The 15,222-nt window shown below is 42.8% G+C and overlaps 1 protein-coding gene across 3 annotated transcripts in view; it reads right to left on the minus strand.

Annotated features, from left to right (window-relative positions):
* PLCL1 (phospholipase C like 1 (inactive)) overlaps positions 1-15,222 on the minus strand; it is a 197,954-nt gene that overhangs the window by 36,345 nt on the left and 146,387 nt on the right. Inside the window, exons 1-3 of one of the 3 annotated variants that reach the window (XM_040560733.1) lie at positions 6,764-7,049; positions 3,803-6,274; positions 1,483-1,686 (exon numbers count right to left, since the gene is read on the minus strand). In XM_040560733.1, coding sequence (XP_040416667.1) covers positions 1,483-1,686; positions 3,803-6,223 — 2,625 coding nt within the window. In that variant the 5' untranslated portion in view covers positions 6,224-6,274; positions 6,764-7,049. Of the gene's footprint in view, positions 1-1,482; positions 1,687-3,802; positions 6,275-6,763; positions 7,061-15,222 lie in introns of those variants that run through there. The other 2 variants (XM_040560734.1, XM_040560732.1) reach the window with 2 other exon arrangements.

The following is a 15,222-nucleotide window of genomic DNA, read 5'->3' on the forward strand; positions in this document are numbered from 1 at the left end:
GCATCCGAAAGAGGCCTTTCACCTATTTAAAACTAAAAAGCTTTTTATAAAGCACAAGGAGGCCTTGAAATGTCCCATGTAAACTCTTCAGTACGTAATTACAAAGTTAAGAGGTGGCACATTCATTTTGTTAAATCTCCATAACCAGGCCTCCAAATATGGAAAAATGTCCTAGCTTTGTGGTATTTGCTCTTTCAAACAAACATCACACCATGTAACAACTCCATACAAAAAAGTAAAATCTAAAACATGGCAGTTGACTGGTCTTCCAAATCCTCCTTCTGGTATTGGTACAGCTGGTATTTTATTACCACAACTTTATTACCTCCAAGTAAGATAAACTACCCGGAAGGAACACAAAGTTTTTTCAGAGTATTTTAGTATGTCTTTTAATTACATCAGTGTCTCCCCTCCCCCCCCCTCCTCCCAGCTCATTTTCTCTTGCAGAGTATGTTATAGCAGCAAAAACTGAGATGGAGAGGAGAGCATTTGGCATTTGGCACACAGAATAGCTGGTCAAAGATGCAATCACTCTTTGCAGCACTTCAGCGTCTCTGGAAGCAATTTGATGTCCCCAAAGGTACTTGCCATTTCATTCCTTACAAATGCAAGATGTGGAAATAACTGCTGGTACACTGAACACGCGTTGTGATTTAGTCTAGTTGCCACAGTGTAATATTTAAGTCATGTGTCACAGAACTATACAGCTTTCTACCAGTTGATGCGGATCAACTACTAAGGATGGGAAGTCATGGGGCAGTCTAATAACCTGAGAGGCACAATGTGAGAGCAACTACTGCTGCTCTAAGTCGCATGCAGCTGATACTCAGTCACAAGTGGCTGTGATATATGTGCTCAGCACACAAGGCTGACCAGCAGCATTTGCCTCAACTTATTTTAGCTCATCTCTTTATATTTCACAACTATTGCTGTACCATATTGCCCTTTCCTTCCTCCCACAAAACAGTCGGCATTTTAAAATTTCTCTTGCAACTGTGTTCTCTCCAACAGTGACATTTACTTGGTTTAGCAGGGACACAGGCATTACTTACAGTGCTGCAGAAAGGTGTCAGGAGGGGGATGGCTCAGCTTTGCCTGGGTACTCCCACACTGCGCCTCCCTGTCTGATGGCCTTGCCCTCTGCTGAGTGGAGGGAAGCAAAGGGAAACGCACAAATCTTGTGCCTTCTCAAGGACAACAACAAACAGCCACTGGGTAATGCTGAATGGCTGCTATTTTTATAAACAAAATCCCTCCACAAGTGCCAACCTGTGCTAGTCACAACTGTGTTTAAAGAAAAAAATAAACAACAAAAAGCCCAGTGTGGCAGTTTGGACAATAAAAGGTCAATTTTGCATAGCTTAAATCATTTGAAGAGCTCCGTTCACTTAACAGAAACTTCAAGGTGCGTGAAAGCCAGCAAACAGTCTGCCATTTTCACAGCCTTGGGGAAGGCCACAGGTAGCAGTGGGAAGCACCTACCAGGTCATATGCAGCCAGGACCTTTTTCTGCACGTCGGGCATGGTCCCCAGAGGCTCTAGGTAAGGAAACGCGTCCTTCATGCAGAGGGTAACGGAGGGCATGTTCTCGCTGCTCACAAGCCGCGAGGACAGGGTCAGGATGCACTGCTTCAGGCTCGCGATGGGCGGGAGCCCACATAGCTCTTTGACAGACACCATGGCGTTCTGGGGGAAGGAAAAGAAATACCTGAGCACATATCCCCACTTGCTATCAGCTACCCACCTGCTAAGACCCAGGCAGTGCTTTCCTGCTTCTCCTTTCTACTGTGTGCCCACATATAAGCACAAGCGTGCCTTGAAGTCAGAAGGGTCACTCTAGCATTCAGAGGATTTTAAGAGTTTTGTTTTGCATGCTCAAGATGTCCACAAGACAACATTGCTGGGGATATCCCAGTGGCCAGTTCTGCAGTTACTCTGCATTGTAAATCCAACCCCAATGGGGACACGCTTTGGTCCCCAGCACATTAAACCACCAGCGTAAAATGCTATTTCTCTTCTCAGCTGTTCTGACTCCAATTGCTTTTGATGCTGTAATCGCCTTGTTCTCCTATCATTACCATCCTCCAGCAAGAACAAGTTCGACAGACCTCATATTTCCCATGGGAAAGACAAGCAGGAAAAACACACTTTGTTTTCAGCCTTGCATTTCCACATCATAAAGAAACACAAACACTCTTTTCTCCTTCTTAGGTCGCATGTAAGAAAATCAATACAGGATATACAGGTCAAACCAAACCAACATGCCAGAATTTATTTATTTATCAAGTCAGTGGATGCATGGCTGACTCACCCTCATAATTTAGCTTCTCTTGAGTCATACAAGTAGTGACCAAGACACACAAAATTTAAGCAAGACAATATTATAACAATCCATACCTTGTAAATGTTACCCCACAACATCTTCCTGAAAAAACAGTCATCAGAAGAATGCCCAGCTAATTAATAGAGACTTCTCTCATTAATCAAATACATTAGCATGCGGTTAAAGCTAATGACTGTGTTTTTACAGAGCATTCCCAAGAACAAGAAATTTCAGATACTGTACTGAAATTTCATTTGGCAGGCAGATTAATGCTATTCCTCAGTCAAAGTCGAAGAACATTTTATTTCATACAGTTCACAGATATAATCCTGACCTAGACAGAAGGTGGAGTCAGCGGTTCAAACTTGATACTTTCAAGGCCCGCAGGAAAGGAAAGGCTGGGAAGAGTTTCCCATTCTTAAAAATATGCTTAGACTATTCCTTCGGGAGTGATTTAAAACTTATGTCATTTTGTAAACTTTTCCAGCTGCCAGCATTTAATTTGCTTTAGACTCTGTCCAGAAGAGTGGGGTCAATGAAATGCTATGCATTTCCCTCCTGTTTTCTGGAGGAAAAATGAATCGTTTTTGTATCTTTACCAAGGAGACAGTTGTGGCTGATTTCAGCTATTTATTAAAGAAAACTCATTGTTTAATGCTACTCAGTTTTGTTTCTAGGCAGCGCCCAGACCTCTGAACTGAGGTGACCCTTACCAAAGCTGCACAGTCGCCCACCAGAGCAGAAGCCAGCACTGGTCAGGCTTGGCCGTGCTGCAACATCAGCTCCCACTGACCACCAAGGTCTAAAGTGGGGAGCTGTGCTGAGTGCCAGCACCTGGATGCGGATGTGCCTGGAGAGCAGCTGAGCCAAGATTCATCAGAGGTGTCTGTGCAGGCACTCGGCCAGCCAAGGCAACACAGCTATTTAGCAGGGAGGAAATTACAGCCCAAGTGGCCTTCAGCTGTGTACATTAAACATTTGCAGCCCTTGAGCGAACAGTGGCAACAGGCGCCCAGGGAAATGTGCTGCTCTTAGCACGGTGGTTTCTCTGGTGTAGACAAGACCTTAATGACACATCCGCTCACTCTTACACTCAGTCAGACAAAAAAAAAACAGCATAACCTTCATTGAGTTAGCAAAACAAAACCTTACTGACATTTTCCAGGAACGGCGAGGAAATTAAGTTTTTTAAAACCCGAGGCCTGGGGACGCAAATGTACCCTCAATTCTGTTTCCTCAAATAAAACCATTGAAGTGTGTGTTCAGAGGGGACACTGATTTTTAAAACATTTTTGCCTAATCCCACATCTGCTTGCTAGTTAGCACCTGCAGCTATCAGCCTCCTGACGTGCAGTTAAAAGCTGACAACGGCTGTGGGTCCGAAGCTTCACCAGCTTCAGCAAGTTTGCCCTCCCGGCAACTCTCACTGGGATCTCTGCTTCCACGTTCAACACACGCCAGCGCACACGACGGCCATACCTGTATGTTTTCTCTCATGTCAGTGGCCTCTCGGAGCGGATGCACGGCCAGCTTAAAGATGTCATCAATAGTCTTGAGACCAGTGTTCCTCAGCATGATGTACTCCCTTGCTTTCTTTCCTATCCTCACGGAGAGGCTGCGCTTTTGGGCCTTTCCGCCTCCGCTTCGATTGGTTATTGCGATGTGCACAAAGAGGGTAACATGCTCCATGATATCGCCAACAAAAGACCGCAGCGGTATGTGCCTGTATCCGGGCTGCAGGCATTCCAGCGGGATGGTGTACTGGCCTATGAACTCATCCCCGATGTAGTCATCATCCAAAACAACAAAACGGATCATGGCCAGCTCCGGTAGATTGATCTGGAACTCAAAGCTCTCATCAAAAATGGGGTTATCACTGTTTTGCTGAACAGTTTTAGTTCTTTGCTCGGTGCAATCTGCAGGAATCCCATGGATTTCTATGCAAACATAGGGATCTATAACATCCCCTTTTGCACATGCACCCTTGGGCTTTGGAAAATTCTGACCACTGATTATTTTGACATGGAGGACTTGGGGGGAGACCCCTGGAACGATGCCCTTTGTATTTGCACTGAAATAAGATACTTCATCACGCATGACTGAAGGCCTGAGAACGTACCCACATTCCCCATTCTGTAGAAACCAGCCAGTGTGCAGGTCCATCATGGGCCCCGGGGTCTGATAGTTCATTGCCACTATCTGGCAACCACAATTCCAAAAATCTTGAGGATTTAAGTTACTAGAGTCTATCCTCATAGCACTTGGGTACACTCTGGAGAGAAACTTCTTGTTGTAGTTGACAAAATCTTCAGGGTATTCATTTGCGATCCGACTGGCTTCTGCCTCACTAAAGGAACAGATTTCCCAATAATTCTGAGCTTTCATGGATGTCTCAAAGTCTTTGTATTGGACAGACTTGCATAGAGACACCAAGTCAGACAATTCTTTGCAGAGCCAGATAAGCTTTGGTTCCCTTGAGAAGTCCTCTGACAGTCTTCGGGATATTTCAGCTTCTTCATCTTCATCTGTGACTTCTCCTTCTAATATATCCTGGTCACAGGGCAGCTTCTTCCCTTTCACAATGATCTTCATTTTCAGTTTCTCAGGTGATGGAAGGTAGGCTTCTGAGGATAAAGGTGTCTCCGTGTAGAGTTTGTTTCCAAAGATCCTTTTCATGTGCTGTACCACTACCTTCTGTTGTTGTACTGAGCAGTGGTTCCCCAAGCAGAGAATAAGGGGGTAATCTGAAGCAAAGAAGGCCAATTTGTTTATCACCTCAATAACACTTCGAAAGGAAAGTGGCGATGTCATGTTGTTACGGTTACAAATAATCGGCTCGTTATCTGGGCCATCACAGATGTCTAGTTCAATACTCCGACAGCTCATCTTTAAAGCTCTTACGTAACCATTGATATCAGCTGGTCCTCTCAGCTGGTCTTCTATTAGGTATGTATTGTGGGATGCATTGATGTAGTAATGGGACAAAGGCTGTGTCATGTCTTGGACAACCTTTTTGTGCTCTGGGTCAAAAATATCACATTCTGGGGACAACAAATATTGAGTAAATCCATCAATTGCAAGAAAACCTTTCAATCGTCCTTCTTGAGAAAGCTCATACCTGCGTATAATATCTAGACACATTTCTTCTGTTATGTGGGTCACTCCTTGCTCAGCCTCTAAAAACAGCATGAGATCATTGGCATCTAGATACTCCTTGTTTTTAGATATCTGCACAAGTAAGAAATAAACTTCAGGTCTTGTGCAAAGTTCGCTGAATGCTTCACAGAATTCCTCTTTTGTTACTCGTGTTGTCAGTTTCTCTTTGCTCTTCTGGATTTCCTTAAATTTCAATCTAATCTTTGATTCCTTTAAGGTGGGGTTAAGCTTCTTTATTAGCTCCACAGATGTGTCTTCTAACATTATGCCATTACCATCAACATCTGCTGCTTCAAATACAGTTTTTAGCCAGGCAAATCGTGGGGTATTGTGGCTGCTTTCCATCAAATCCAGGGGTTGTTTGCTACGAGAAACCAAGTACCTTAATCCTGATACCCAAATATTGGCCACATCAGCTGAATTTGCAACCAGGTCGAGGGACTCATAGTTCTCACCATGAATTACTGACAAAGCACAGTCCTCAGAAATCTGATCCGCAAGTCCATTATTCCTGAATGTTTCCGTGTTCTTCCCTAGTCTGATTTCTTTTATAGCAGAAATATCAAGCTTGGCTTTCTCAAGGTCCTTCTTGGAAGGCTCCCAGCGAAGAGCCTGCAGGTCAGGATCCAGAGTAAAAAAACGGTTATAAATCCGGGAATTTGGACGAACTTTCTTCAGTTCACACCCAGCCTGCATAAAGCTGATACAGTCACTGGCGCTGCTTATTTTCTTCTCTGATGGCATGCTGCTGAAGGACACAGTTTTCTTTCTTCCACATTTTTGGTTTGAAGGATCCTGTGGAATAATTACATTTTTTTAAAAAAAAGAGTAAGTTTTCTCTGGCCATTCCACAAGTGCATAAATAACAGAGATGTTTATGTAAAGATAATTCATCTTCTTCTGAACCTCAAAACACATTATCCCTTCCCACCATTCAGTTCCCTACTGAGCAATAAAATGTAACAACGGTGACTTGATTGATTGCAGCATTACAGATACCAAGTTTTCATAAATGACTTTTGTAGCTGTTAAACTCCCCTCCAGATCTCAGCAACTTGCTACTGGTGTGAGGAAGTGGTATTCAGTCGTGAAACCTAGGCGCTCCGCAGGTGAGCATCCTGCCTCAACTCTGCCTCTTCTCTGTAATCTTAAATACCTCAAGTGAAAAAAAAAAAAATGAAACCAAACAACAGTTGTGAGTCAGACCACTGAGATACACACCCAGGAGAGTCTGGGCTTTCCTATCTGCAAGTTTTAGTGTCCTTTGCCAAAGGACGTTCTCACCAGGCAGAGAAGCCCATCTCAGGTGTGTGCACAACCAACTGCATGGCTCTTGCGGCTGCTCTGTTCAGCCCTAACCTTCTTCACACTTGCTCATCTCTCCATCTGCTTTAGAAAGTAGTTGTTCTGGTACTTTCTGTGAAACAGGACCAGAAGACATCACTGGAAAGTGGATAACCAGGCAAGAAAGCCAAAGCTCTTTTCTTTAGGGCATATTTTCTAACTCCTTTGGAGAAAATACTTGCACATGTGTGACTGTGTTTTTAATAGCAAGTACCTACTTACTGTGGGATGTAAACCCAACTGCCTGCAAAGCTTTCTGTGATTTTAGTGCAGCAACTAAATTTAAGTCTTTCCCCACGTATTATCAACTCAAAACATTTCACAATAATTATAAATTGCAAATCATTCTTTTTCTCTGCGTGATTTCCAGCTACTCTGTTAATATGCAAACTATCCAATAGCTATAAAAATATTTTTAAAACATCATTCAAGGATGCAATTCCTAGCGAAACACTTCTTACAACTGCTTTCCCTCCTATTTCCCTGGCCACCGGCAATACTTCCCCAGTTCTCTGCCTTCTGCCATTGAAGGGACTTCTGCTGCCTGCATGGATTCCAGGTAGAAGGGGAGTCTCAAGGTAAGCAAGTTTTCTTACTGGAGGTGTGTGCACAGCCCTCAGACACGCACCGGGGAGCAGCTTCCCAGCAGCTCAGGGGACCCGCTTTGAGACACCAGAATCTGCAGTTCCCAAACCCTTTGCAGCACAAACTACCCCAGGAGCTGATTTCCTGCAGCCCCCCTGTACCTGCAGTATCATTCACCCTTCCTCAAGTCATACAACACTGCACATCCTAAATTCAGCCCCTGTACTCTGGGCACGCCCACCATCCAGCCATCACTATCTTCACGATGCTCCCCACTGTCTGCACCCAAGCAGGATCCCGTGTAGCTCTCACAGTTACAGAGCAACAGTCTTGCACTTGTAAGAATGTCTTCACTCATAATTTGCATTTTTGTATAGATATGTTCAGCAAATTAGTCAGTATAAACATTTTTACAAAATTGCTCAGTACTCACTCCATTCAATAACATCTGAAATATTTCCAAAACCTCAACTGCACACAAATGGGCTTAAAGGCATAGGAGCTACTGGAAACAAACTCAAAACATCTAAACTTCTTATGTTAAAGATTTCTCATTAAACTGATAGAGTGACTTCGACTGACAAGGAGAATTATGTTAGCCATTTATTGTAGTACTTATCAGAATTGGTCTTTTAAGATAAAAAAAATGAAGGAAAGTCAATGAAGTGAGTGTCTTGGGTCAGTCGCCTTATTAATTACAGCTTTCTGTTAAAATGTTCTGTTGCTGCATTAACACCCTGTGTTTTAATGCTATTTTAAAGCTATGGCCATGAAAATCTTCAAGCAATAGATGCTAATGAATACAAACAAATACAGCCGATTACCCTGCAGGTTCTAGAAGAGTTTTCTTTCTTCTTTGTTTAGGTTTAAGGGAACAATTATTAGACTATTCCTCAAATAAGAATTTTGGGAAGGACAGAAACAAAACATATACCACTCCCTCTGAGGCACCCAGTATTGGTTAGTGACAGATAAGTTGATGATACAGAGAAACGTCAGCTCTTAGAAGGCCATTCGCAAACAGTGTGTCCTTCATAAAACTCAGAAATGTCGAATCTCATGTTGGAGTTCTCAATTCCTTTCCAATTTGCTGCTTATTTGTGTCTTGTGTCTTAAGAGCAGAATTTGTCTCCATAGCACTTCCAAGTTTGACTTCGACCTATAAAGCACTCTCTCTAGCAATGTACTGAGACCACTTGCCAGGAATCCCAAAAGCAATTACATTAAAAATTATCAAGTGGTTCTGACTGTATCTAGACAATAGGTCCAGACATTAGGTGTACAGTCCTATGCATCCTTTTCTTTCCTGGGGCATTTTGTAAAAATGCACTTCAAAAACTCTTCCCATTTACAACACATAGGCTTAGTAAAATTCATCAAGACTAAGCATAAGCTGCACAATATTGTTTAAGAATAGTTAATTTCCTGTGATTTAAAACAAAAGAATAAAACAGCCATAAATATATTCAGTTGAACAGACCTGCTTCAGCTTCATGTTGCACTTCTCAACAAGAACTTGTGCAGATTTCCACATAGATAACACAGCTCCATACAAAACATTGTTATTAGAAACAAAACACAACCATTTTGCACAAAAAGCACACACACAAAAAGAGAAAGTCTGCTTACATGGGAGACCTTGTGCTTTCAAGGGAAAGGCTCTTTCAAAGTGACTCAAACTTTGGTTTCCTTTGGATCTTTGGATACCCCCATAAGGTGACCGAACTGGCTGATCCCATCTCCTGCTCTTGAGCCTGCATAATATCTATTAAGTGAAAATACCTTGAGACCTCAACCACAGGCCCACTTCAGCACATGCTCAGCTTTCAGTGTATGTACAGCTGTACTGAAATCTGTAAGCACCAAGGACGTACCTGAGTGCTGGCCTGATGGCACCCTAAAATCGCCAGTGACGGTTTTCCAAAGTTTTCTAAGGGAGGGATCCAGAGCTCCAGTCTAAGCATGCTCCCAAAATAGTAGAAGCTCTCCTGTTGAACACATCGTCCTCGTCAGAGGGACTGGATATGTAAACAGTAAGCCATCAGCAGCTGTGGGAAAACTCCACCCTATCCAGCCTAACCTTTGACCATTCAATCTTCTGCTGTTTAAATCAAAGAGCTAACAGAAATAAATATGTGAGGTTAAAAAAGAATACGAATAAACACACACTCCACCTCATCCCACTGCCTTTAGCAAAACTATAGGACATAAATTGTTGAGTGTGAAGTTAAGAAACGGAGCAGCAATGGCTCAATGGCTGCATAACAGCCCTGCACTTGGAAGTCAAGCTCATGTATAATTTATCTGAAATTAAATTACCTGAAGGACCACTACAAAATCAACTGCATTCCAAGATGCTGTTAGGAGAACAAGAAAGGCAAAAAGCATCTCTAACAGATGACACCAAAAGCTCTTAAAGAGGTGCAGGGCTTCTGTGAAAGGCTGTGAAATTCAATATCAATGTTGAGAGCTAAACTTAAGTGCAGTTAAGAGCCATTCCCCCAAAAAAACAATTTACATGTTCACCAGTGAGTATCACCATTGCTAAAAGAAAAGCTTAATTCTGATCTTTGCTATTTCCTGTGAATTTAGCACTAAGTAATCAATAACAGGCAGTGTAGTCTGAACTCAGAAATAGACCATGATAAACAATGCAGCCTAAAAACTATCTGTTCTGCAGACAGCAGATGATCCACTTAATTGGCCCACTGATTACCTGATTTTTTTTCCAAGGAGAAACTAGTTAGCTCTACACTCTACAGGGTGTTTTTTTTTTTTTTTTCAATTGTTTTGTTTTTTAAAACCAAAAAGAATCCCACAGAATATGGATACTCATTTTGACCTTTTGGGATGCTTCTAGGTATTTGTCATACACCGCAAGGATCCCAGTCCCCCAAATTGTTAAAGGTTTACAGAATTTGTGGTGAGAAAATGTACCTTTACATTAAAGAAGTCAGTGTGGCACCAATGCACTCAAAACACCTTGAATTTGCTTGACAAATGATAGAGTAATTTTTCAATAATGAAGTAAACCAGAGCAGAGAAGGTTTGTAACAGTGTTGGGGCCAGGGCTGCCAGCAGACCTCACGCACACAAGGCGACTCAGAGCTTGCACACGTAGCACTGGCAGGTTATTACTAAAGGCGACAGCGCTCTTTAGAGAAACTGGCATTCATTATCACGATGCAAAGACTTTTTTTCTGTGAATCTCAGACACATTCTGGCCACCCTCACAGAGCATCCCAGAACAGCCCATTTCACAGATTTCATTGGTTCTCATTACAGCCTCTGTTGTACAATAAATTAACAAGCTGAACTCCCTGTAATCATTCTTGGCAAGGCCTGCAGGATGCAAGTATCAGAACCACTGTGACAACCTACGGAACCACAAAGAAAAGGTTACATACTCAAAAAATGCATCCGTGCTGACAATTCACGGCCCAAAGCGGCCACCTTTGCAGAGGCACTCAACAACACGACATCCATATCCCTGAGGTGGCCGCAGGGATGCTGCCAGTCGCTCTCAGGAAACAGCGCAATGCAGCAAATTAGCTGAGCAGATGTTGATGCTGCGGTAGTCTTTTCATGGCAAATTTCCTACTAATTCAGGGATTTGAGCACATGTGGAATAAGGACTGAATCCAAAGTTTAACACACCCTCTCTTAAAAACTGAGATATGCACGTAACGGAATAAACAGAAAATTTAATGCAGATCAAAAATACGACATGGACAAATACATAAGAAATAGCTTCAGATGGCAAGATCCAACAATTTTGCAAACATCAAAATAGTCTGAAAAATCCAACTAGTTCTCACTATTTAGCAACTTAACTTGAGCTCAAGCTCCATGCAAAAGCCTCAGCACAATTTTCATTCATGAGATAGCAATGACTGAGGGGCTCACACACAGGGGGAAGAAAAGTATGACAGGGAACTGCAGTATCAGCATTTACAGCGGGCTCTTCCTAGTTCTCCAGGACTGCCCAGCTGTTGGCTATGGGAAGGGAAGGACTGTCACCAAGACCTGTAACAATGACATTACAGTGAGCTTCTCATCAAAAAGGGAGGAAATGTCACCCTGCAGAATGGGCGCCCCAAGGGCAGGAAAATACAGTGAAGACAGTAGTTCAACTATTCTGTGATGCTGGATAGCATCCTCCAGAGAAGTTCAAGAGGAGGCAAGATTACAACAGCTTGTCTGCTTTCCTCTTTCTCTCCAGTACTAAAAATCCCTTTCAAATATTGGAGTGCAGGCTGAAGAGAAATGAGAAGAAGTTGAGACAGAGAGATAGAAAAGAGTGGCTGGAGATCTTTGAGAAGAAACACCTGAACCAAAATAATTTGCTGTTCAAAGAATGCTTTGTTGTGTGGGTCAGTTGGTTTGTTTTAAATCACTAGCATTGCCAAATTTATTTGATTTTTCCTTTAAGAAAATTTACCTTTGCTGCATACATGACAAATGACAGCGAAAGAAAAAAGCTGCAGCATGTAAAGACTCCTTCTGGAAGTACTTTAAGAAACAAAGTCCACATAATGCAAGAAAGGTTTATTTTCTGGCATGGTACGACACTGAAGTTACTATTTCAACTTTTTTTTTAGGGCCATGAAGCCAAATGTCAAGAAACAGTAAAGAGCACAAGAACATGAAGAACTGTTCAGTGCCCGTAGTGATCCTACCACGTCACAGCTCCTTCTGCCACCACTGTTCCTCAAGTTCTCTCTACACTTCACCATCCAACTGGTTTCCATGACATCCCTTAAACAAAGATGTAAGTATCTATCTATTCTATCCAGAAATTAATTTCCATATGACACTGTAATACATACACACAACACCTCTGTATTACGCTGTGGAAGACCCTACCTGATGCAGATTTTTCGTGGATCCTCTTCATACTCCCAGAACAAAACCTTCCCTTATGACACTCCCAGTGCCAGATCTATTCCTAGCCACATCCAACCACATGGTTTTAGTTTGGAAAGGACTCACACGGGCCACTGGACTTAATGTCTCCAACCACTGCCTCTCCCAGATGTTCTGTTATTTCCAAGCATTCTGCTTGCTTGCAGGCTGTAACACTTGAGTCTCCGAGGGCACCTTGGACATGGATTGAATTTATCTTCATGCTCTAAGGGAATATAAACCTGAGAAAGATAGGAGGACACTCTATCTTAAAGCAGAAGCACTAACAGCAAGCCCTGGGAAAATGAGATCTCAGCTACAGCATTCCCAGGAGGTCTCCATAGTACAAACCCTCAATCTTCTACTGAGGCTCTTTTGGATGCAATTGAAGGCAAAAATTAAAAAGGGCGTCTGCTTAAAGCAGCTAATGCTACAGCAATCTCAGACCTGCTTTACAGAGCTCCTCCTCCCTCCTATCAGTCCCCACCTGCAGACAAGTAGGATGTACTGAGTACTACGAGATCCGTGCTATACCAGACCACGGAGGACTGAGTAAAAAGAACAGAGGTCTTTCACTAAGTGCCACAGCAAAAGTCCCTCTCAGGTTGGAAGGTCCCAATTTACTTAGATGCAATAGATTCATGCCTTAAATTGAATTTGGAGACAATCCAGCACCAAAACTAACTGGAAAAGTTCAGGCAATACGAACTCCCCCAACTTATACCTACTTAAAACTCCCAAATTGATTTAAAGGCTTACAGAAGGAACTGCAGCGATGGGGCGTTGTGCTGACCAAAGCATGGATTGCAGCAGAAAGAGCTGCAGAAAGAGCTGCAGCTGAACAGCCTTCACAGAAGGGAGGGACAGGCAGGCAAACTCTTGACCACTGCTGCTGTAACACCATTTTACAGGGCACGCTGAAGAGGGAGTGTGTTTGTAAAACTGGGCGAGGAGACATACCTTAAAGCTGAGCGACCTTTATTCTGGTGACATGTTGCAAGACGTGATTCGTGGGGCCATGTTGCAAGGAACATGAATCCCATTCACTAGTGTACCTGTATAATCTAAACAAGCAGATGGGTTATTCTTCCACCAGGCATAATAAATAAGAAAAAAACATGAAGAAGAATGGGATCAAGAGATGGAAAACAACAAAGGTCCAATGTCTTAGCATTTTCCTGACAGCACTGTGCACCGTGACCAGGAGGACTTGAAAATATTGCTGGCAAACCCTGCTCAGGCTCACTTAGAGTTACAGCATTAACCTGACATAAGAGCCACCACAGCCCTGGGGAATAGGAAAATGAGCACAGCAATATCTGCACACCTCAGCACAGCGTTAACATTCATCTCTTTTGCTAGTCAGAGATTGACCAGCTCTACCGCAAGCACAGAGGACACCGCTGCAACATCTTTCCAAGCCAGACTGGAGCAGCCTCCCGCTGTCGCCAGCTGCAACAGGGTTCAGCAGCCGCCCCACACCTCTGCTAACAGAGCCCAAGTCTGGTGGGGCTGCACAGGCTGCACTCCTGGGAGCCCCAGATGAGAAATGAGAGGAGATAACCTATGGCAGAAAACCCAGCCATCCCCAGCAGGGTGGTGGCATTCAGACTAGACCGTACCTGTAGGGCTGGAAGCCTTTGAAACTCTAAAGGATGGGCTTTTTGTTGCCACTTCACCCAGGCCCCTGGCAGAACAGTGACACAGCTCATGACACAGAAATCCCAACATGAAAAGGACACCTTCCGCATACACCTTCCCCTGGGCTTTTACTTACAGTGAATTTGTTCGTTTCCACAGCTCTTTGAAACAATACCCACCTGATATTCAGAAGAAATTAGTTATTAAGACGCAGACATTAAATCTGTGCAAGACCTTCTCTGCACCCCTTGTTCACAGAAAAACCAGAACTACAACTCAGAGAGAATAGCAAGGATCTGACCTAGCTGAACTTTGAAGACTTTTTTTTTCTTGAAGAGACCTCCATTCTATCTGCATTGAGTACTCTTCAAAATCTGACACAAGGAGATGACCTACAGGATACAGTTAAAACATCTAAACCTTCTCTGATCTTCAGTTAACCCACAGAAAATGCTACCTAAGCCAGACAAGCCAGAAAGAAGGTTATGCTGGTTAAAAACACTGCCTTTTGAGCAGGAAAGAAAATCAGCTACAAGAAAGCAGTGTATTACAAACTGAAAATGAGAAAAGTTGTTGGTGTGGGTTATAAAGTGAGAAAGAGTAGGACGTTAGTAAAAGAAGAAAACAGACCAGGAGCTGCAGCAACTGGAGGAGTTGATACAAGTAGAAGGGTTTGGTGGCCAGTGGCAATTACACAGGGAGCACGCAGAGGGATTGTTTGTTTTGCTCCTGAAAATATCAGGAAAAGGCAGTTGCCACCAGCAGCCCATCACTGAGCAGCAACACTGGTATTCTTAATAGTACAAAAGAGCATTTGTTTACTCAAAAATGGTAATAGAATTCCAGTAGCAACTCAGGAGGAAAAGCCAAACCAGTTTGAATAGACCCGGCTAAGTAACAACTTGTACCACTCGTACTCATCTGTGTTGCACCTCTAAATGGTGGATTTATGGCTTATCTGTGAGTGGATGCTTTTCATTGTCAAAATTATGGAAGAGCTGCAAAAAGATTTAATTGACAAAAAATAATCATTAGCGCTATTTCCAACTTTAAGAAAAACAGTGCCTGGCAGACTAATCTCATAGCTCTTCTTTTATGAGATTAAAAGTTTGGTTGACATATGCAATAAAGTCATCATAATATACTTATACTATATTATGGTTTCTGCAATGCATTTGACTTGGTACTAGATGAGATTTTGATTAAGATTTAGCAATAAAAAATCAATTCAGGAGACATTAAATGGATCAAACACTGGATAAACGATA

Source organism: Cygnus olor, chromosome 6 (assembly GCF_009769625.2).
Source record: "Cygnus olor isolate bCygOlo1 chromosome 6, bCygOlo1.pri.v2, whole genome shotgun sequence".
NCBI classification, from domain to species: Eukaryota; Metazoa; Chordata; class Aves; order Anseriformes; family Anatidae; genus Cygnus; species Cygnus olor.